The 24,210-nt window shown below is 38.9% G+C and overlaps 1 protein-coding gene across 1 annotated transcript in view; it reads left to right on the forward strand.

Moving 5' to 3' along the window:
* Positions 1-314: 314 nt before the first annotated feature.
* Positions 315-24,210, forward strand: part of CPPED1 (calcineurin like phosphoesterase domain containing 1) — a 37,208-nt gene continuing 13,312 nt past the window's right edge. The window contains exons 1-3 of the mRNA XM_065732966.1: positions 315-402; positions 7,413-7,631; positions 23,171-23,593. Coding sequence (XP_065589038.1) covers positions 330-402; positions 7,413-7,631; positions 23,171-23,593 — 715 coding nt within the window. The 5' untranslated portion in view covers positions 315-329. The remainder of the gene's footprint in view (positions 403-7,412; positions 7,632-23,170; positions 23,594-24,210) is intronic.

Genomic DNA, 24,210 nt, shown 5'->3' on the forward strand with positions numbered 1-24,210 from the left:
AGCCCATGGCTCCGTGCGTAACTCTCAGAACAAAACTGAAACAAAGACTGTGGAGACCTCAACTGGAAAGCATCCCTTCGAGGTGCAAAGGAAAATCCCCGGTGCTTTTAGATGACATCCGGTTCGCTTCAGGCTGCAGGTTAGGAAAAAGCTGAAGAAAATCCGGCACGTTTGGTCCGCCGCAGCCGAAGCGCCCCAGCAGCGCTCCGCTCCGCTCCGCACCGCCCCGAGCCCCGCCCCGACCGAGGCGGAGCCCGGAACGAATGAGGCGGAGCCCGGAACGACCGAGGCGGTGCCGCTCTCCCGGGGCGCGGCGGCGGCTGTCGGCCATGAGCGCTGTGGTGTCGGCGGGGGACGTGTTCCGGAGAGCTCGGGGAAGGACTCTCACCGCCTTCCGCCAGGGTACGCGGAACGCCGGCGGAGGGCTGCGTGTTCCGGCGGGCTGTGTTCCCTGCCGCGCAGCCGGGCGTGGGGGGCGGGGGCCGGGCCGCGGCGGGGAGCGGAGGGCCGCGCTCAGCGCGGGGGGGGGGGGGCGTCGGGAGCGTGGAGGGGCCTTCACGCGGTGCCGCCTTCACGCGGTGCCGCGGGTGCTGAGCGGGCGCTGTCGGCAGCGCCGTGCCGCGCGGAGCCGGGCCCTGTGCTGCGCCGTGGAGACGAAGCCAACGACGTCTGACGCCGGGTCTGAAACGAACGGTGATCTTTAAGTGCTCGTCGGTACTGCTGAACTTGAGTGCTGCGGATTGGGAAGCAGTTTGTTGGCACCAGCAGCGTGCTCCCACGTGCTGTGTTGTACTTCTGTGTTTGCCGGTATGTTTGTACGTTTGAATGCCTGCACTGTGCCTGTTTAACAGCTGGGTTCTGGTTTCTCCGCGGCGCTTCAGCCTCCTCCAGGCTGGAGGACTGCTGGCTCGGCGCAGAGCAGCACCGTTACCCACTCGGGCTGGCAGTGGACGTGGTTGCACACTCACCTCCTCCCAGGCCAGTTACATGTTGGCCAAGCCAGGCCAGAAGTGGCTCTCACCTGCTGCTGCTCTTTTGGGTGGGTCAACAAATGCGTGTGGGTACTCACAGAATGCTTCTTGTCTGTTTGTAGAGTTGGGTAAGGATGGGGATTCTGAACTTTCCTGAACTTCTCAGGCTCTTAAAAGCTCTGCCTTTTAGTACTGTCACACACAGAGGGTGTTCTTTTTCTATCCAGTTGTTTATAAATTACATGTGGTATTGGTGTGATGAGGTGGGCAAGGCTATTCAATCATTTGCGGTATTTTCTTGGCTATTGTTTGGAAATATTTGATTTTACTTGTTGCTAAATAAAAAGAAGTCACCAATTCTGAGTATGTGAAGTATACGTTCTGGCAGCTTATTAATAATTGCAAGTGGTCTTGTTGGTTTGGAACAGTGTTTAGTGAGGGGACAGATGGCAGACAAGCCATCGAGTTACATCCTCTGAGTGTTCAAAGAGTAAAAGTCTCAGAAGAAAACCTGCATCAGGTATTTCTTGAAAATTCCCTTAAACGTGGATGGAAAAATGTGACTTAGGTATCAGTCTTCCAGGTGCCCTTTCTATTGATGAGTTCTTGTTTGATGTTCTTCAAATAATAATAAGACTTTCCTTAATGATTGTTGGCTTTTAGTTGTGTTTAGGATGCGTTAGCTGTCATAGTCCAAATACCATCTTTGAGTGCAATGCTACTATGGTAATGTTTTACTTAGTTCGTTCTTTAGAGACTAAAGTTCAACACAACTTTTTAAGGACAAAGTAATTTAAAAAACAAACGTAATCAAAGATTAACTCCATCCCCTAATAGTCATCTGTTCAATCCACTTGCACGAGTTGTACTCTGATCTGCTCTTCATACATCACTCGTGGACCACAAGCTCTAAGTTAGAAGTCTAAGATACCCATGTAGCTGATGGAGCATCTTAGCAGGAACCATGTAAATTCTTCACTTTGTTGAAAGGAGACCTCTGTATTCTTTGGATTTCTTTTTTTAACACATTCTCTATAATTTCACAAAGGCAGAAAAGGCACTAAAGAATTCTGCTAGTTTTATTATTCTTTACTGAATGTATAAAGGAGTGTATATGTGGGTAAATTCTGTCTTCTCCACTACCTGTCACAAAACCTCTAATGCTAAAACCATACCATAAAGAGAATTTCTGTGGAAGTATGTTGAGCCCTTTTGTAAAGTAACCAAGCCATCAGCCATTGTCAGGTTGATTTATTTACTTTTTTCTTCTTAAGTAGAGGAAATAGTATTTATATTTCTTGCAAGGTATCCTGTATGTGTGAGAAGAGATGTAGGGCAACTGCATGATGCAGGAGGGAGCATCTCCTAATGCCTGCAGAATCTTTCAGTGCCTAAATTCTTGGTAGGGTTTACAGAAATGAATGTCATGACCAGATCAGCGCTGGTAAGAGAGGTGAAATAATCACAGTAAGTAATGTCAAGTATGATTCCAGTCGAACATGGTCTGTCTGCAAGGGAGGATTCTGGCTTTGGGTTTTCTGAATTAACATGGCTGTAAAAACTTACTTTGTTTTTCTGTGTTGTCTTTATCTTTGGGTGCATCTTGTATGTTTGTTAGCCTGAATGAGTGTCTGACAGGCTGCCCTCTCATCATGCCTCTGAAAAGGGCTTTATTAAATCTCAGCTTGATATCCTTTACATTTTTTCACATTTTTAGCTCGACTTCTCGGATTGACAGTGTATAAACCTGGAAACCTTTAAAAACAAACCTTCCAGTATACAAAATCTTTCCTGTTTTCCTTATTTTGGATTCTTGAACTTTATTTAAAAAAAAACTGTTGTCCTCTTCTTTGCACTCTGCTTATGGCTGCTGACTGTATTGTTTAGTCAGGCTGGATTCTTTTTGTCTTCTCAAGTTCTCCTCAGTAAATACTGTGCATATGGTCTGAGCCTCTGGGTCAGCATCTTTGAATAGTTTCCACGCTGCCTTTAAGGATTTTTGCTCTTTTTAAAAGCTTCATGAAAAAAGAATACAACTGCAGTTGATTTCTTTTATCTGGCTTACACATGAAAGATGGATCTTTGCGTGTGACGTTTTCTGTTCTGGAGTTCTTCAACAGCAGTATTTTTGAGTGAGATTTTGTTTGCAAGTCGTCCCCCTTCACACCGGCAGTCTTAGGCTGCAGAAGTTTTGCAGTAAGCTTATGTGTTAAATTTAGGGGTGGGCACGACTAGGCTTTAGCATTTAATAGCCCTCAGTACCCATAAATTGTTTATATTTGAGGGGACATTTCCTAGCTTGATATTTTAAAAGTTTATATTTTAAAATTAGGAGAACTATTCGGGAGTAATTCCCCTTGGTCACTTAGCAGAATTCTATTGTCATACCTTTTGGTCATCTCTGAGGTACACCTGGAAAACCCAATTGAAAGGAGTGAACACTTGATTAGATTGAAATATTTTGTTTGGACATCCAAGCAGTAATAATGGTGGGTTTTTTTTAAGCTGTAACTCCTGATAATGTTTTAATAGTAAACAAGAAATTATTAAGGGTTTGGTGAGATACTTTATTGGTTTTTAAACTGTGCCAGGACTGAGAGGAATGAAAACAAACTGTCTTAAAGATAAACTGCAAAACAATTGCAGTGAAGATTTTTTTGCCATTTCATTTATTTGTAATGTACAAATACTGCCTTCACTTAGAAGATTATTAAAAAAAAAAGAAGAGGGATTTGGCCCATCTTTATCTTCCAAAATAAAATGTTTCAGGAAGTGCAAAAAGCAGAACAAAAGCATTTAATCTTTGGTTAGCAACCCAAGTTTTAAACATGAGGAAAACCCACATTTCAGTTGCTTCAGTGATCTTTCTGATAAGTGACATTAAGTCCTCTGGCAAATCCAACATCAGAATGAGGAGATTTTTTTGTGTTTATTACTACCCTTGTTATACTGAAAAAGCACAAGGTGTGTGCCTACATCCCTTCTCCTCTAATATCATAGCATCCACTTACAGATGCAGGCAGGAATAACTTTTCCTAACTGCTTCATTCCTGTGAAATGTTGGAGAGTCTAGAGGAAAAACAAAACCAACCTAAAAGGTACCTCTCACTGCTGTTGAAAATCCCAACAGGGAAATACTGGAAATGCCACCGGTACTGTGGAGCTGTCACGAGTCTGCTTGAGGGGACTTGAGGGAAAACTGTATGTGAACTGCTCTGCAGGCAGACAGTGCGGGCAAGTAAGAGTTGTTTGCCAGAAGAGCTGAATTCAGAATGGGGCTGAAGAGTTGGTGAATGTGCTAACTGACACCACTGCTGTTGTATTAACACAATTTTCTTTACGACGTTCTGTTTTTATTCATAGTACTTTGTAGTAATTGAACCATGTTCCTGATAAACTCTTAGGTGAAAAGTGGATGTCCATATATTCTGTTTGCATGAATTCTAGTGGGGTTCTCTTTGTATGTGGGAAAGTCGGTATGTACTAAGCTAAACTGAATACCACACAATAAATAAGCTGGTTCAATTTGGTTTGAATACTTGATAGGATTTTTTTTTTATTTCTAGTTGGAGTGATTGAGCAACAAGGAAATGGTACAGAAAATATATTCAGTGTCGCTTTTATTTTCTGTAACTATTTGATAAATTATTAAAAAAAAAAAAAAGCTTTTGACTAAATTATTTGACAAAGACCAGTTAATTTAACTAATTCTTTAAGTCAGTGTTATGTATATCATCCTGATTCCTGTATCTCTCCTGTTCTCCCCGCTTCATAAGTTTATCGTTTTTATTTTCTTTCCCACAGGGAATTGTAGCATCACTTTTTTCTCTTTTCACCTCCTATGTCTTTTCTTTTCTCCCCAGCAATTCTCCACCCCCACCCCCGCATCTTCTGTTTCTCCTTTTTTCTTCCACTTCTTGATTCCATCTGTTTATTGAACTTCTCTTTACAAATTCATCTTTTCTATGTGTGTGTCTCTCTCTTTCTCACATGACCATCACCCACCCACCCAAACCAGAGCATCTGTGCACAGTCTTGGAAACATTCAGGTGCTTAAAACCTACAGAGTTACTGTACTGGCACAGATATAAGGCAGGGGAGGAAAAAAATCCATGAAGCTTATATTGGCCCTGCCCTGGCCTTGCAGCTTCTTTTGTTCCATCTCTGCAGGCTCCCTGAAAGCAGTCTGCCTTACATCGTTTCTCTGCTCAAATGCTATGGGTGCAACTCTTCATTAGTCCAAGTGTGATCCCTGGGCTGCTGCAGCTGCATCAGCTGCCTGTGCCATCTCAGAGACTCAGGAGGGGAGAGAGAAAATACATCCAAAAGGGAAACCTTTTGTCCTTCAGAACAAATATTACTTTTATTTTCTGAGTGGTTCCTGTAAAAATAAGTAGATAAATGTCTCTAGATTTTTACTGTTGTAAAAACTATTGGCTGCAGATTAATCAGTGTGAAATAAGTAGTTTTTGCTTAACATTCATAATTAATACTAGATCCCAAGTTATTGTCTCAAAGGGATAGATGTTAAGAGTCACTTTGTTCAGAGATCTCATCTTTTTTTTCTCTGAGCATCTATTTGATGAATCTGAGGTTGTAGCACTTCCTTCTCCACAACAAGGTCTTACGACAGACTTTCTCTTTTCAGCCTTCACTATGTATAGGTCATAAAGGATTTCTCATGCCAGCTTTCTTAAGTTGTGTCTTTATAACCTGTAAGGTAACTTCTCCATGCAAATACTGCCTTTGATGGAGCACACAAGCTCATTTTTATGACAGACATATTATTCATTTTTTCATGCAAGGCCCACAGAATAAAAACCTAAACTGCTTTGTGCTATTTGAGCAGGTCCATGAGGCTGCTATTAAAAACTCATGGGTAGATAGATCATCTCATTTCTGAATATGTAGAAGAAAAGTTCATTTCAGAATTAAAATCTGAAAGTTCTATTTATAAAACAGATTATGATGTATAACAAGGAATGTTAGTATGAATTAGCAAACAGTTTTATCAGATAAGTAATTTTGATACTTAAACATTACATTAACTAAAATGTAGAAGCGTGCACTGGCAGTGATCCGATGCCATAGCAACAGGCAGCAGCACTGCAAGGAGTTGTCCACGTTCCTTCTCCTCCACCCCCACCCATCCATATCCACAGTGCAGCTGAATTCTGACCCCTGCCTTCTTACCTTCAGTGAATAAAACTTACCCCTCTTCCTACAGCATAAAAAGGCCCAGTTCTAGGCCACTTAAAAGAAAACCATACGTAAATGTGTGTGGTAGGCCTGCTACTTGCTTATGCACCGTTAGTGGAGGATAAACCTAGTTTTGTCTCAAGCTGCTTCAGATCAGACTGACATTATACGTAAATATATTCACATATTATAACTTGAAATTATTTGCTGTGTTTTTTTTTTTTTTAGATTCAGCTACAAATTGATGTAGTCAGTGACTTCCTGATGGTTGAAATACTGAAAAAAAACAATCTAACTAAATGTTTTAACCAGTGTATGAATTAAACATGCTCAGAAGAGTAAAAAGTAGGAAAAACAGATCCAGTTGTCCGATCTGAATTATTCAGGTTGCGGATGAGTGTGTTTAGACAGCTACCGCAGGGTGCTGGTTTATACTTGAATTAAGAGTTGATACGTAATTTAGGGAACGGGGAACCCTTCTGGTTTATAGCTGCTAGCAGCCAGTCTTACATATCACACTTTTGAATTACTTGGTGTTGTAGTACTGAAGAAAGAAGTATTCAAGAAAACTGTAGAACAAATTCCATTGTATCCTTCACCTTCACTGACTCTACCAATCGATTTTTTTCTCCCTAATAGTTCTTGGGAGCTGTCTGGCAGCTTAAATTACGATTTCTTTCCGTTGTTGCTGCTAATTCAGTGTTGCTGGGGTTTGCATTTGCTGACTGCAGTTGTATTCAGTGGCCTTTATCTCTTAACTCTAGAGAATGTGTTAAAAAAAGCATTTAACTCAATAATGTAAGCCTACTGAGGTGGTAAAATGTAAAATATGTTGTGTATGTTTAAACTTGTTAATTAAAGGAGGAATAATTGGAGTCTTAAAAGAATCAAGTGAAATGTAATGTTACAAACTGCTGTGTTGTACTCTTGCAATTTCCAACAGTATTCATTGAGTTCTTCACACAGTTTTCCTCTTATTAGTCTGCAATTACCATGGTATAATTAGATTAATATACTTTCATTTATTGCAGCTACCCAATAGAAGAAAATTTTGCACTTCTGCCTTTAGATTTATCCTCTGTCAATGAATACAGAATTCTATACTTGCATTAACATGGCCTCAACTTATGTAGGTGAAGAAAAATTAATTTAATGGGGCATGGAAACTTTCATTCTCATAATTTTCTCTACTTCTTCATATGTGTTTATCTGCAGTTTTTAATTTTTTTTCAATATTTTTAGGTGATGAGTACCAATGGAAGGGACCTTTCTACTTCATCCAAGGAGCAGATCCTCAGTTTGGACTTATAAAAGCTTGGGCAGTCGGCAATACAGGAAGTGGAGATGATGAATGGGGAGAAGAAATAAAATTAACAGAGCAAGCAGTGCAGGCCATTAACAAACTAAACCCTAAACCCAGGTTCTTCGTGTTGTGTGGAGATCTTATCCATGGAATGCCAGGTAAGGCGATCAAAAATGTGGACTGGGGTCAATCCATTTTCTTTTTATTTCAGAGAGGCAACATGTTATGGTTTTGTGATTTTTGTTGTATTGTTGGCCATAACACAACAAGGCCTCGACTTCACAATATGCTTTCATAGCATTTGGTATCCTACAATTTTGGTGTCTGGAAAAAATAGAGGTTTTTTTGTTATTATTATTGAGATGTATTCTCATTTGTTCATTTTATGTGTCACTGATTTCAGGGGTGCATTTCTGTTAGCTGTTTTTTTGTTTCTTTGTTTTTCCATTGGGCCTGAGGAAATGCACTTTGAAATAAACATCTTGAGAGAACATGCTGAAACTCTTTCTTCTAAACAAATTTCTTTGATAAGCTAAACGATTATTCTAGCCATTGAGAAAAACAACGCGAAAGAAAAAAAAGGTAGTTATAACTCTTAGAGTACCCAAAGTTAGTGAAGCTGTTTCTAATGCTTAATAAGTTAAGCAGCTTCAGTATTTAAATTCTAAAAATGCTAAAAGTCAGCAAATTCAAGCTGTAGCATTATGTCCTGTTGCTGCAGGAAGCAGAGATCAGCGTCTCAGTGTGTATAGCCGTAGGAAGAATGATAGAGGACCTAGAAAGGTGGGTTCCAAAATTTGGCAGTTGTAACTTTAAAACAGACTCATAAAATTTTCCATTTTAAGAAGATGAATACTTTTACTGAAACTGAACAGAAAGATAATCTTGCAGATTGACAAGTGGTCTCAAAAGCGGATCTATGCAGAGCATCTTCAATCTCTTAGTCCCAGTAACAAGCAGAGCTGCAGACAGCCTTAGCTATGCAGTTGACAATGCAGTGATCCAACATGAGAGGATGCTAAAATTTAGTCCTTCATACTTTGCTTTACCTGAGATGATGCTTCCTGGCCTTAATTGTGCAGCAAGGTTTGAGTGTATTAGACATCTTTCACGAATTCATTTGCTGTCCTGCAAAGTAGATTTTAAAACCTTAGCTGCTTGACAAGACAAAATATATACTGCTAAAAGGAATTTTAGAATGTTCATCTGGAACAATTGAACCAGTGATACTTAGTCCTATTTCATTACTGGTTTTGTGCGAATGATTTGTTGTGTCTTATGCTAGTAAACATATAAACACAACTTTACAGTCAGCCTTTTGTCTTTCTGTCCAAACTGATGAGAGCCTGAGATAGAAGTGAATTGTTAGGTTTCACAGAGATATCTGGGGGTTAGTGCTCTCTCGTTATTTGCCCAAGGGGCAGAGAGTTATAATGTGATACAGCAAGAGTGACAGAAATGCTGAGTCAGAAGGAAGGTAAATCTGAATCTGTATGTTTAAAATAATTTGAAACAATAGTTGAAGTGAAATAATAGGCTTCTCAGAGCATTTTCTCCTACCTTTTTTTTTTTTTTTTCTCTGTCTCTGGAATAGAAACTCTTTCAAAACCCAAAAAAGGTTAAATAAAAAATCTGAGAAAATATATTTCAGAGTGAGACAGCCCACACCATGTTTTAACAACATCTATTTTAAGCACATACTGACAGTGTCTTTGGTGTGGCTTATTAATGGCTGTTACTTTGTAGAACTGTACAGCAAACAAAGGCATGACAGAGCCCTTATTTGAAATTCAGCCACTATAGAGCAAGATGTTAAAGGAAGAGGAACTTGCCCCTCCCAGCAACAGTTTGGAAAAAAAGGGTGAGCTCAGAAATGCTGCCTTCTCTGGTTCAAAATCTGGTGCTACAGAAAAAGAAAGGGGGAGACAGACCACACAGGCTGTGAGTGCATGTACACTCCCAGAAACACATCCAGAAGCACCACTCAGAGGGGCAGAGAGGATGCACGGATCTGCGCTCCTGCTTCAGTCACTCGGGTGCTTTTGCTGGTTCAGGCTGTGACCTGGCAGTTCTTTTGCAACAACATTGTAAGACATTGGCAATAAGAAGCCAAGTTGTTGGCTTTGTAAGAACTTACTTGCTGCTTGTTTTTGTTGGTTTTGCTTTTGGTGATTTTTTGTTTGTTTTGTATCAAATGGAAATCCCCTCATGTTAAAAATGAAACCTTTCTGAGTTCTTTGTAGGGATGGCTTCTGAAATACTTAGAAAATACTTGTCACATTACATACTAAGCTCTAGGAATCGGTGTGACTTTCTACTCAGGGAGGAATGAGTTTCTAAATGAGTTCTCTTAGGGGGCATGTTTGAAACTGTAGTGTTGTGTTCAGCAGTTATAGCTCAGATAAAAAAAAAAAAAAGAAGAGAGCCAAAAGAGTTCTCATATTCCATTATCAAATAGCACAAAGTCTAATTCTGGTACTAAAACTGTGCTTGATGAGATGTCTTATTTCTCAAACACATTACCCCTCAAATACAGCTTCACCACTCTAGTGAGTGATATTTGGACCTCCATACTGCACGTTTTCAGTTGTATGGTACTTCAGTCATTCCATGCTATTCCACAGAGGAGTCTCTCTAAAAATAATTCCTTTATCATGTTAGTTCAATAAAAGGAAGGATTAAAAATCTTTTTTTTTAATAGGAAAAATTAAAAATTACATAAGGCTTTTGTTTAATTTTAACAACTGTAGATTTTGCTTATATGTATTTTATTCAGTATCTCAAATTACCTTCTAATTCACTTGTGTGTGTCAGTTATATTAAAACTATATTAAAATCAGGGTTAATGGCAGTGTATCATAGTTACTATTGCAGCATTTTATTAAAGAAAGCTACAGTCAGCTTTACTAATATGTTTTATCGTGGAGAGCTCAGTATGTTTGTAATGACTGTTTTAAAGCATGCACTGCAGCTTTCCATCTGAAGCAAGTCTGAAGCCTTTGCAAAGGAACTCCAAGAAATCTCAGAATTCCAGCAGCTAGAAGTGATGAACAGAATCCTGATCAGCTGGGAAGCAATCAAGCACAACACTTGGAATCCATTTCAGATGTCATTAGAGCAGTGAAATAATCAGTGCCAGTATCTTGGTATTTCACTGCTGATTAAAAGTAGTTTGTATTCTGTATATTATTTTCAAAAGTTTTTCTTGACTACATAATCTTGATTACATAATCAAGAATAGGATAGCTATTCCTGGTAATGCTAATATTCTGGTAGATAATCAAGAATTTTAAACAATACCTTATGCTGCAACCTTGTTACTAATAATGATTTCTCTGAACATTCAGTTACACCTAAACACCATGACAAAAGAAAGTCTTTCTTCTAAAGACATTTGTGTACCATGGCTTAGTATGGCAAAATAGTAATCTGCAAAATATTATTGATGAGTAACGTGTTTGTTTCACTGCATTTTTCTAACTCTGGAAAATCATTTTGTTTTCTGTCATATCAAGTTGGAACCTTCTGTTTTGGCTTATGAGACCTTCTTATGTTCTTCTGTTAACCAATACTTTTGAGCCAAACAGTTCAGCCAGTTGTCCATCCGTCTATACCGGAACAACCATTCTAAGATAATAAAGAAGTGCTTTGCAGTAACATCAGCCAGCCACTCTTGGATGCGTCCCATCAGGCCCTACAGATGTTTTGGGGCTGAAATTTTTCAAGAGGTATATAACTGAATGCTCTTTTTTCTTTGCTTCTTTAAGTCTACAACCAAAGGCTTTGGAAAACAGCAGAGGGAAGCAAAAAGAGCATTGAATACCTGTCATTAATCACTGCCTTACTCGGGAGTGGTTCTACATGTTTTTGTTTATTATATTGCTTAAGTAGTTGCAGAAACTCATCTTGCCTACCAAGTCCCTTGCTAGTTTCAGCTCTCATTGAATTTTTTTTTTCCTAACAAGAGCCCTGCATGCCCAGGCAGTTTGTCAGTGTTCTTTGTTTCAAGTCTGTCTTTGCTTCAGCCTTCTTTAATGTTCTTTTTACATCAGCGCTCAGACATGAGTTCCCCATTTAGCCACATCACTCTCTCAAAAGTCTAGTCTTTTTTTTTTCCCTCAGTATTGGGATGGGCCATCCTTGTTAGCAGGAGATTGCTTCTGAAAACCTGTCAGCTCTCTCAAACTCTTGCCTTTCAGAGCTGCCTCCCACATGATCCCATCTACCAGTTCTCTGAATAAGCCAAGGTCTGCTCTCCTGAAGCTCCAGATTTACCAACTGCCATCCTTCCTTCACTCAGGGTTTAATATGTTCCCTGGTACTTCTATATTTGTGAGTGGCCAGGACTTGGTTGGCCCATCTTGTATGCGTGTTAAGAGGTTGTCCCAGGCTCACTCTTGGGCAACAGATATCAGGGAGATTAGTCTCTCAGAAGAGCCAGGATCTGTGATCTGGAGACTTCCTCAGGTTGCTTATGGAAGGTTTAATTCACTTGTTCATTCCTATTGGATGGTCTTTAGCAAAATTCCACTGTTAGAAGCTGACCTCCCCTGATCATGATACAAATGGTGTCCGTTCTATAGAATAACTCCATCATATGTACGGGCAACACTCCCTGCCATCTTTCTTACCCCTCTTCCCTGTTCCAGTTTAATGTGCAGCATTGCGCTGTTTTTACGTGGCTGAATTCCTTGGAGGAACTTGTTTAAACTCCATTTTTGTAATGATTCTTCAGCTCTCAGTGACTTGATAGATGCCAGTTCTATCCAGCAAAGTCCTTCAGGTGATGTAATTTTAGACCAGGTGTTTAATTATCTTTCATTAATTGCTCTGCTTATATGGGTGAAAGAACAAGAAAGACAGCAAGTCTTCCACAAAGTTCACTCAGCTCTGACTAATAAAATATATCTGTTTAGAGATTAGATGAGGTGAGACAACAAACAATTTGTTATCAAAAAAAACTGATAAAATGTGATTAAGCTAGATCTGTTAGCGATGTGATGATGGATCAGTGAGCAAGTGATGTTTGTGACTGCACTTTTGAATTCATTTGTATGTATATGTTAATTAGAAGATATAATAAATCACAAATCACTAGAGTTGAATACTATGAACTTGAATACTTGAACTACATTGTGAATTCTTGTCCTAAATTCTGAAAGTGAAGGCATAATCTCTAATATACACCTTTCCTGCCCAGGTCTCTATATGCTAAATAATCTAACACCAGCCTTTTCAGTCAAATAAGCCCAAGTAGTGAGATTTTCTTTTTCTCTACCTTTGTTTTATATTAGTTAATGTTTTAATTAAAGGATTCCAGTCTGTTCTTTATAACAAATTTCTCAAACAAATATGTTTCCAGTAAAGCAAGTTTCCACTCCTGGTTATGTGAGCGGAAGCAGTATCTGGCAGCCAAAAGCCATGTGTGTTTGTACTCTGCTTTGGAGTACATCTACTTGAGAATTGGTTCATTTTGCTGAGAGACATTGGAAGGAGGGTGAGAATGCCTGCATCCCTTGCATCTGGTATGACAAAGGACTTTTCTCTGAATAATCAATTTATTCCTTTTATGTATACCTTTATTAAGAGCTAGTCAACCTAGACAGCTTTGTAAATGATTGCAGAAGTCAAATCCATTGCATTTAAAATAAGCTGAATTCCATTATAAGAATTTTGTTGTCCCTGTTCTTCTTACATGCCTGAATTAATTATGATGACACTTCTTCCTTTTTAATTAATCTGCCTATACTTCTATTTCTCTCATGAGCTTCAGAAGCAGTTGTCCATCTTTCTTTCTAGTTTTATCATATCAGGATACTTATTTTGTGGCCTGTTGTTGTGGGGCTTTTTTGCACAGGCTTTTATTCACTTTAAAGATAATAAAATATTTAAGTGATGTTGCTCATTTCAGCTGCTTTTAGTTTTGTTTTTTTTTTTTGTTTGTTTGTTTGTTTTTATGTCTTGGCTCTTTTGAATTACCTGTGTTATGTCCCCCCACTGCAAGGCAAAGCGTGGGGAGGGAGAGAAGCTGCAAGGTGTTATTTTTATTTGCTCAGGTTAGAGCTGCCTTGTGCTGTTGTGGAAATTGGTACACCTGGTTCCTGCAGAGATCTTGCACGGAATGGAAAGCACTTCATTTAATCCTTATATCTACCTGAGACCTTTGTCGTGGTGGCTTCTCATCCTGTCCTAGGGTTTTGGGAGTCCTTCCAGTTTTTCAAAGATACTCAGCTTTGTAGTTGCAGTAACATAGTAAAGAAGTCTGTGAGGAAGGACAGTATTTTAGTGGAACATAATCACAATATGATTTTTTTATCTATGCCAAAGATAAGGTCTCTTGAATTTCTTGTATTCTACTATTTAAAACATTTCCTTAACATCAGACAGATTTGTCATATTCTTTTAATAGTTGACTGCTTGGTAGTATAAACATGGTCCTTGTTCTCACATTTCAACATGAATATTTTACGTGTTCTTCCATGGACATATATGCAGATTTGCATTTTGAATCCTTAATGGAATAAATACTTGACATTTGATATGATGCAGTAGAATAGGTAGGTGTGGCTGCTGCTTTATGGTCAGAGGAGTAGAGGCTGCCCTGGCTACGAGCAGGTCAGCAGCCTTCTGGTAGTGTGCTTTGTGCTGGCGTAGGAGGGCTGCAGTCTTGGCCTGATAGTCTTATTACCAGCTTGTTATGGGAACTTTCTGTGTGGACTGGAGTTACTGGCACCTCATTCTCTACGTGCTGCTTCCTGGGTCCCCAGCACTTGTATAACCTTCTCACTAGCCAGCAAGCTCTGTGCCCCTGCATGCAGTGTGGGGATTCTGTCTGCATCTTTGGTGCATGTTTATTCCCCACAGATCTTGCACGTTTTTCTTCTGTCACTCCAACCCCCCAGTAAAGCCTTACTGCATAGCAGCTCAATTTGACTAATTATAGTTTTGGGCAATGCTACGTGCTTTATGTGAAAAGCAAGTGAAACTGCCAACTACATGTGTCCTCAAAATTATGTGCTTCAGTCTGTAATCCTGTCTTCCATACAAACAGTATTTTTGTATAATAGCAGAGGCAACGATATGCACTAAGTTTTCCAAGAGCAGGTGCCAAATATTGGGATTCTGAGTTCAAATTTAGGCAGCAATTAAGGGACATGATTTTCAAATCAGCATTTCTCCATTTGATTTATGCTTGACAGTTTGATGATCAGGACACAAGATGAGCTGGGCATACAGGCTTTTATATAGTCAGAACCTCTTGTAAGCTCAGACACGTGGGCTGGTAAGAATTAAGTTATTTACGTGCAAAGTAGCTTCAGAGTTGAGGAGCATCAGAGGTGATGGCTCTGTTGTAATGACAGCAGTATGGCTTCATTTCTGGTTATAAACACTGTAAAGATTTAAAGCATTCCCTCTCCAGAGAGAATTACTAACTGGAGCCTCTTTCCAGGGCCCAGTAGTGTGTAACTGCTGCAGTTCAGAATATTCCTGCCTTTTGCTTCTGTTAAACACTGAGTCACTGAATGCAGCTTCTTCCAAAGCTCTTATTTCTATACATAATAAATTTTAAAGCATAGGCTGCAGCAAATAACGTACCATATAAATGGCCCTTAACAAAGCATTTTACTTCTCAGCAGTAAGGGTACCTCCCTATTGGGAATTTTTTAACTTCTCTTACTTCAAAAGCAGTCTAGGACTTGACTAAGAAAGATGAGTGAATATTTGGCTTCAGGAAGAGCTGAAGCTAGTGCCTCCCTAGCAGCTCCACTTGTCTTTCGGTTTGGATCCATTAAAACATAAAATGATCACAGATGTCATTGATGTCATTGTGGAAATATTAACTTTCAGAACATATATTTAATAAAGTCTGCAGTTGTTTGCATGTGAATATTTTTTCACCTCTTTACCAAGCATTTTGAAGGCATTTAGTGTACAGACTTGTCAATTATCAGTTGATGTACAATTGACTCAGCCTGACATTCCTTCTTGGGAAAAAGCACTGCAGTTGTCCTTTGTTTCATCAGATATGAACTGTTTTGTTCACATTTTGGTAATGGAGCTGCTGGAGATTTTGAGCCTTTCTAGTAGCTTTTGTACACCAGAAACGATGTGGATGCAAGGCTGAAATCTATGCAAATGCACAAGCTGCTATGTATATATTTGTTTGAGAACTGAATAAAATACATCACATTGTAGTATTACAGCTACCTAGGTCTCTCCCAAAGTAGTGACTCCTGTTTATTACTATGGAAGCTACTGTGGATACAAAGAGCACAGTAACACTATGCCATAGAGCAAATTCTTAGCTACAAGATGCTATTCTTCATCATAGTCACCAGTATTAGCTGTGCATTTTTGCTCCTGATGAACAGGAGCCTGCATGCTGCACTTGTAAAAATCTTCATGACTCTCTGGAGTGTGGCTTGTCTTTATTTCACTGCTGAAATGGACCTCGCACTGCCTCACTGCACTGCCATCGGCAGTTGGGTCTCCATAAATGTTCACAGGCATCAATGAATGACCGTGGGGGACATTTTTTTCTGCAAGGAGGAATGCAGTTCTGCGCCTTTGCTCCATCCACACTTCCATGTCAGGCACCATTGTGTCAGCGTGCCCCTCTGCTGCCATCCCACCAACAGCCGCCTCTCACATCGTTGGCTAATAATAAATAAATTTATTAAGAAAGTAAGAGACATTACTTAAGGAGCAGCACTCGAAACTAGAATTAATTAGCAAGACATCCTATGAAGGAAAAAATGGCTGGTTAATGCTCAGTAAGTTTCTCAAAAAGTGATTTTACAGCAGTAAATTTAGCTGTGAACTGCTTTTATTATTGCTTTTAAACTACTGTTAAATAACCTGCTTTGTTAAAACAAAGGAACAGTAAGTTTCCTGTCCAAGAGGAAAGCACGTATATAAAAAGATAACTTTAAAAGTTTTAATTTTATCTAAGAAAACAGTAATTCTTTTTTGTAAAAAAGAAAATAAAAATCCCTTCCTCATTAGAAGAGTATGAATGATGTTTGATTTGTTCATGTAACATGCATAAAGGCAAACGGATTTTTTTTTTAGAAAGGTAATTGACAGAAATAAGGCTTAAAGTATGGTTCCAGTTTTAAAACAATGACAGCAAGCTTGTCACCTTTGCCATATTTGCCTCCCCCCCCCCCCCTTTTTTTTTAACTGGCTGCTGGGTTTAATAACAAATGGAAGTTGTTCTTATGCTCTCATCAGCCTGGCACAGCTGGGGAGGAGGCAGCTGCATCCAGCTCTGCACATGGGGCTTCAGCAAAATTGTCAGTGAAATCCCAATTCCTGAGTCCTTGTCAGTGGAGATTTATAACGGAGCACAAAGTAGAAAAGGCACGGATGAAGTGGTAGGTAGAAACAGTGGAGTTGAAATGTTTATACTGAATTGGGTATAGGTAAAAATTGTATTTGTTGAATGCTAAGTAAATTTTATATACATGTGTCGGTGGTCACTGTATTCCTTTTCCTTCACTGTCACCTAAAATATCATGTGCAGTGTTAAAGTTTGATATATCCTGACAGTAAGGTAACATAAACTAAGTTAACTCACTGCATCCATCTCTATTAGTGTTGATATGCTGGGTGTGATGGAGCCAAACCAGAAGGATTCCTGGCTGTTTTCTTCTCCAAACCTGTGTGCTACTCTTACTTACGTCTAGGAAACTGGGTGGATAGCACAGTATTTGTCAAACATTTAATAATATCAGTTTCATAAAATATCACTGTGGTTGCATAAATAAACATTTATAGTAATTATCTGATTCTAGCTAAACCCAATGGAGCATTCAAAGCCTCCAAGCTGCTCAGTGTGAAATTTAATTTGCTGTGATCAGCCAAAGAGCAGGAAAGCATGAGATGCTCTCTATGCATGGAGAATATCTGCTTGACAGTGTGTTGTCGTTTCATGTTGCAAGCATACCATAGAGCTGTCATAAGAAAATGTTTACCTTCAGCAAGTATATATGTATATATATATTAGTATTTATATATTTTATAGCCTATAGTTAAATCCACAGCTGACATAAGGAATCTTGCTGGCCACAACGCTCTGAATGAAAATCTTTGAAATGTAGTTAATTACACAACTGTCTTAAATCATTCACTTTTCCATTGTACTAGATTGATTACATACATTATATATATGTGAAAACATATTTCTTTTTCTTCTGTTACGGTAAAAAAAAACAACAAAGCTATCATTTCTCCAGTTGTAGTTCCTTTTCCTTCTTTCTCAGCCCAGAAAGTTTTGATTTAGCTTATGAACCTGTGAAAATACATGCATGGAGTGGACATCCACAGGGAGTTATTCGACCTGTTGTACAGTATTTGTATCTTTGTGTTTGAATCTTTGTTGCCTCCTTTATTTCCTTGGAATTGCACATGCTATACATATGGATTAATTTGTATGATGTCAGTGCTTTGAGTTATCCAGGTATTGTCAGACAGGGTGATCACAGCTGGCTTTTTATTTTCAACATGATTGCTTTTTATAAAGCACGTTTCCAGGCTCTTCCATTCCCTTGAATTGCAAAAGACGTTTTGCTTCTTTCTTGGAAGTCAGTGACAGAAGATCTTCCCAAATCATTTTGACTCAAGCTGAACAACGCTGTTATTTCCAAACTGCCAATTCATCCATAGTGAAAGAAATGTGGTTTTAATCAGTAGGAATTGGAGCAAAGCATCCAGTTTCCATCTGTGGCTGATCTGCCCATGGCACATTGCCTGCTTCTGTTGTAAGCTCTTGTCTGAACATTCTGTAGTCAGCATGGATGTGGAATAAAGTCACAAAAATGGCAAAGTGTTGGGTGAAGAGAGCATATTCTAAGGAACAAATGATTTAAGCTATTGAGCCTGGCTGATATTAACTGCCTCTTCATTATTCACTTGCTCTGTTAGCAAAGATGTCTGTAAGGCTAGATAATGCCTTAGACATTAGGAAAAGCACATTTCTTTTTATGTAATTGTACCCACTTATTGAAAGCATTTCTGAGTTTAACAGGACAATTTCATTGGACAATTTCAGTGGCTAGCACTTCAGAGAGTTGTTAGTCATGCTGGCATCTATTCAATATGAAACTCTAAATATTATGATCATCATTCTTACACTGGAAAGTGTGAAAGATTAAAATCTTGCTTTGGCTCTTAAGAATGAAGAATTATTGAAAAGAACAGTTTGTACCTTTTGCTTGTTTTTATTACATTTGTTCTTACAGCTTCTGTAATATTGAAGTATTATTCCCTGCTTATGATTTTGTCACAGCAAACCTAAAGGCAGTAGTGGTCTATGCCCAATGGGACAGCTCCAAAGAACTAAGATGAGAGAGGACAGAAGAGCAGAGCTGGGCTTAAATGAAGCATGATAGTTATTTTCACAGCAGAAGGCAGAACAGTAAACTCCACAAATTAGCCTGTTGGACATCTGCATGGCTAAAACTCAGAAAAATATCAGCATTTGCAGTCATTGCATTGAATGTTGTTAATTGAAACCCAAAGGGTAGTTGAGGCCTTAACAGACTGCCTCATTCGCGTGAGGAGGGGGGAGGGGTTACCACTGCTTTAATGTAATAATTCTTAATTATTAGCTAAAACTGGAGTTAAATTTCCTTCCTGTTTTAATGCCAGAAGTTATAAAATAAGCTTGTGTTTTCATGCAGGGAAATTCTTTATTGTGATCCCTTCTTTTGGCTAAGAACACACTGCTTGTTTCTAATGATTTAAAAAAATCAGTTGCTTACAGCTGTAGACAAATGGGTATTTCAGTCCTGCTTTTCTGTGGGCAGTTACAAGATGGGGTTCTTAAGTTAGATTGAACAGGCAGTTTGTCCAGTAGTGAATATAGTCATATTTACATTATTTTCATATTTGTATTAAGTGTTTTTTGCTTATCATGAAACTAATGACAACTGAGTAATTTAAAAATCCAGGATATATTTATGCTACATTTTTTTTTACATTTTTTACACTTCCTTGTAATTTAGAGAATAATTTTCCCCTTCTAAAAAATAGAGGAAAGTTGAGGCTTTTCTGATGGCTGATCTGATATATTTCATTTCTGTTATTCCCTCTGTATACTTACGACAAAATCTGTAAATTATTACTCTCCACTTGCTGTTCTCCATTAGTTTCTTGCCCTACCCTACATCCCTTCTCCCCATTGGAGGCATCTCTGGCTCACCGATATCAAAGGTAGATTCAGGTGATGCACCACTTCTTTGGGGGAAGATTCTCTGCCAGACTGGTTGGCAATTTGATCAGTTCTCAAAGGAATTCACCAAGTCTGAGCATGGGACGAGGCCAGCAGGTGAGGGTTCTTTGACAGAAGCTGGAATTTTCACATTACATAATCAAGGGGTTGGTAAATTCTCTTAAGTCAGTTTGGGTAACTTTACCCTAACAGTGCCTGCTCTGGCTGTTAGCTGAGCAAGGCCTTCAGAGGCAGAGAGCTCCTACATCAGGGCAGACAGTTAGTGGGGATGTGAATGTGTACTCGGTCGTAGTAGGGAATCCTGTTTGCCAGACTTAAAAGTCATGTTAGGTTAAACTTGATGCTAGACATTTGGTTACGTTCACCCACGTTTGTTTTTCTGGTAGCAAACCATGATACAGTAATGTCTATGCCAGGATTTGCAAAAGTGGTAGGCAAATAGTACTGAGAAAAATACAGACCAAAAAGGAGGTTTAGAGCCAGCAACCACATTAGCACCACTTGCTGGGCTGCAGCACTTCCACCCTATGCTTGTGCCTCGCACATGACTGAGAGGAGCTTCTCAGTAAATGACTGGAAAGAAAGTTCTCTGGAATGCAGCGTCCTTGTGTCAGGCTGGCAGTCATCTTCTCTGTGAATTCATGGTGGCAGCTTTGATTTAAAAAAAAAAATCCATTTACCTCAATGGAATTTCCATCTCTTGGAGAATATCACAGAATTGGAACCTGGACTAATGTAGCAGCAGTTCCAGCCACACGTGTTTGTCTGGCAAGGGCTGAGAGCCTCTTGGTGGGGGAAAGTACTTTGGCTTCCCTTCCTTGTGCTGACCCAAGACACGACCTGGGGTGCCACCTTCTAATGGCAGTATAACTTCGCCTCTCCTAATTCAGATCAGTAGATAAATGGGTGCTATTATTAATTGATTGAATACTTCAGACTACTTCAAGGAAAAACTGCTGAAGGCAGTGGAGGTCAGTGTGAGTGAAGGGTTGTCTCTTGCAGCTGCAGACAGCACACATCGCAGTGCTATGCTTTGGGGGCAAACTTTCAAATTTTTTTTATAGCTAGGTCATTAAAAAAATAATCTAAATCCAACTCTTTGTTGTAGAGGCACTCTCCAGAATACCAAAGTAAACTGCAGTGTGGATTAACAGCAACAGGTTTATTTCTTTGGCAGAATAATCCATGAATTCTGCTGATGCTGACTAATGCCAGCTTCAGCAAAAATGCTTTAAAAGTGCTTTCTTTCTCGAAGTCGGCTCTTCAGGTGAATGAAGGGAGGTTGCCTTTACTCCTTTAAGCAACACAAGATGGAGTACTCGAAGTATTGAGGCAATAATGGTATAACCTACAAGAGGAAGATGTGCTGTTGCAGAATTGACATTACACCTTTTTGCTCCTGTTCACATCACACAGTTTTCAAAAACAATAGGGCAGAAAGCTGTGTAAAACGGTAGGCAATGATACCCGTTCTCACTTTTTTGTTTTTCCTAAGAGCCAAACTGGCCTTTATGAGCTATTAATTTATTAAGATATTTATCTTAGGGCAAGACTGTATTTACAGAACCTAACATGAAGACAGAACAGTGTTGCTTGGGATTTAAAAATGTCACTGCGCATAATGCCAGGATAAACAGAACAGAAATGAATCTTAGTTCCATCAAACCTGACACTTCCCAAATTACATTTTTACTCTGCTTCTTGACACTACTTCCTTCTTATTTGCCTCCTTCCAACCCTCTTAAGAAATATACATTGGCAAATAAAAATGTTCTTCATAATCATTGGAGTAACTAAATATTACAGTTAGCCCTGTCCCAAAGACTACAGAGACAGTGCTCTTCCTACCTTAATCGCTGTAGGTATCTCTTATTTTGCAGTTGTTTTCACCTTCTACCAAGGAAAGGTCAAGCTGGAATATAATTGTCCTAAAATAATCTTTACATAGATTTCATAGGCTCTTTGGACAGAGACCTTGTTTCCCATTTTGAGCAATCTGTTTTCTGAAATAAAACACTGAATGTGTCTCCCTGTTGCTATAGAAATAGTATTGCATTAAATGAGGGAACCAGTGCCCTGCTGTCAACAAATCAAAGTGTTAGTCTCTGGAGCTTGAATTTCACCACTGGGAAGATGTATACATAATTCTACAAATTATTTCTGCAGCTTATGCATAAATGTCTTATACTCTGAAACTGTTATCTAAATTTCCCAAAGCGATAGCATGTAGATGAGCATGGTGTAATCTGTTTACTCATCTTTCCCCGCCTCCCTCCCATGCAGAGTCCATTTTGTATATTATATATATTTATATTTATAGCTTGAAATTTACACTTCTTTACATAGTAAGGTGGGGAGAAGAAGGGCAGGCTGCTTTCTCACCAAGCTCCCTGACCCACGATCAACAAAGAATACCAGATTTATTTAATTTTCTGTTGTTTTTTTAAATCCAGCTCCTCTGAGTAACTCAGGATGTTACTTGCCCTGTTATGTTTTTTTCCAGAACTAATAAGGTTTTTTTTAAAGGATGGCCCAAACTCACCATGCACCTTATATGTTAACAGACCCTACAAAACCCATCTGTTTTCCTCTAGTTCCAGGACACACCTAATTGCCATATAACCAGCATTTCTAATCACACTGACTTTGCTCCAAAACCTTTCTACTCTGTTCATAAGTGAAAGATGAGCACTGTGGAGTTCCTTCCTTTGAAATAATGCACTACATATTAAATCCCACACCTGTCTTTACATTTAGATGGATGTGTTATTTTTCAGTATTTTTTTAAGTGTCAAATTCTGTTAATAGCAATAAGGTGTATCTTTTGGGAATAGAAAAGGAATTAAGTCTTTACTAAAAACAGTTACCAAGGGTAAATGTTTCTCACCATTAATCATAAGAATTTTGAAGAAATATGGATAAAAATATATTTTATCTGATACTTTTTTGGACAGGAGCCCCTGTAGTACGTTTTAGTGTATAATACATACTTGTAGTTACAAAACTAGAACATAGACTTGTTTGCAAATGTGTAATTCTGAGGTCAGATTTCTTCTGAAGTTCCTCTTACGAGTCACCATAAGACACAACTGCATTTTTTCACCAAATTGACAGTCTACAGATGACAAGAATTGGCACTCCAAAACTGTGCAAAATGTTGAACATTAGATCATCTACTGTTGGTTCCTCTCCAGGCTGTTACTTAATGAAGATTTCAGAGAATGGCTGAGTAATTGATAAGGGATGGGGGAAAAAAGCAGGAGGGGAGGGGCTGGGCAGACAGACGAAGTGAAGATGTATTCCATATTCTATATCATTACAAATCTAATACTGAATATTTTTTTACTGTATATGGTATTTCCATAAGCAAAAACAAACACTGAAGGTAGGAGAAGATAGCATGAAGAGTAAAATGTGCTCTTGTGGTGTTTTTTTGTTTGTTTTTGTTTTTTTTTCCTATAGGAACTCAGTGGAGAAAGGACCAAGAGCAAGATTTAAAGAACGTCCTGAAAAACACTGACCAGGACATCCCATTGGTATTTGTCAGTGGAAATCACGATGTTGGCAATACTCCAACAAGAGAAACAATAGATAATTATTGCAAGAGCTGGGGAGATGATTACTTTAGCTTTTGGGTTGGAGGTGTTTTCTTTCTTGTGCTTAATTCTCAGTTGTACTTTGACTCTTCCAAATGCCCAGAGTTAAAGCAAGCCCAGGATGCGTGGCTTAATGGGCAGCTGGCTGCTGCTGAAAAACATAAATGCAAGCATATAATAGTGTTTCAGCACATCCCTCTGTTTCTGAGAAAGCCTGATGAAGACCATGATTATTTCAACTTGGAAAAATCAGTTCGTCAAGAGATAATGGAAAAGTTCCATAAAGCAGGTAATTTCTTGAATTTTCCTCTCTGAATTTTTGCTTCAAATTGTTAGTGGCTACAGTACCAGAAAAAATGAACTTGGCATAGTACTGTTTAAAAGGACTTGGAGTACTGCTTATTAGACTCGTTGTTCCTCTTAAGTCAAAATTATAAACCAAATCCAAACATTTGTCAAAAGAACCCAAAGAAGTTTAAAGCTCTGAATAAAAAGTAAGAAAAATGAGTTAAAAACTTCTAAAATAAGAAGCAAAGATTTCATTTTGCAAGTAATGACAGATATAAGACAACCAGGTTTTTATTTTTTTCCTGCTTAAGGAGTGGAAGATCAGGTATTGCCACTTGAAAAAAAATACAGAAATTGTTTTCCCGAAAACAGAAGCAGAATTCACAATTACCTTGGAGCTTGTTTTCTCCCACACTGAGACATTTTTATACCACCAGTTTAATGTGTTCCAGAGTTATTTGGCGTTAAAGATAGTCTTGCTCTGCTAAGATCCACCCTTTGTCTGTCCATTCCTAGAAGAGGTCACTTCTGGGATGAAAGAAAGGTAGAACATGCTTTGAACAAGGAAATTGTACCGAATGCCTTAGCTTTGTGTGATGAAATTTGAATGCCATGGAG

This window comes from Cyrtonyx montezumae, unplaced genomic scaffold, assembly GCF_038088225.1.
Source record: "Cyrtonyx montezumae isolate F1298 unplaced genomic scaffold, pur_monq_1.0 scaffold_16, whole genome shotgun sequence".
In the NCBI taxonomy this organism is placed as follows: domain Eukaryota; kingdom Metazoa; phylum Chordata; class Aves; order Galliformes; family Odontophoridae; genus Cyrtonyx; species Cyrtonyx montezumae.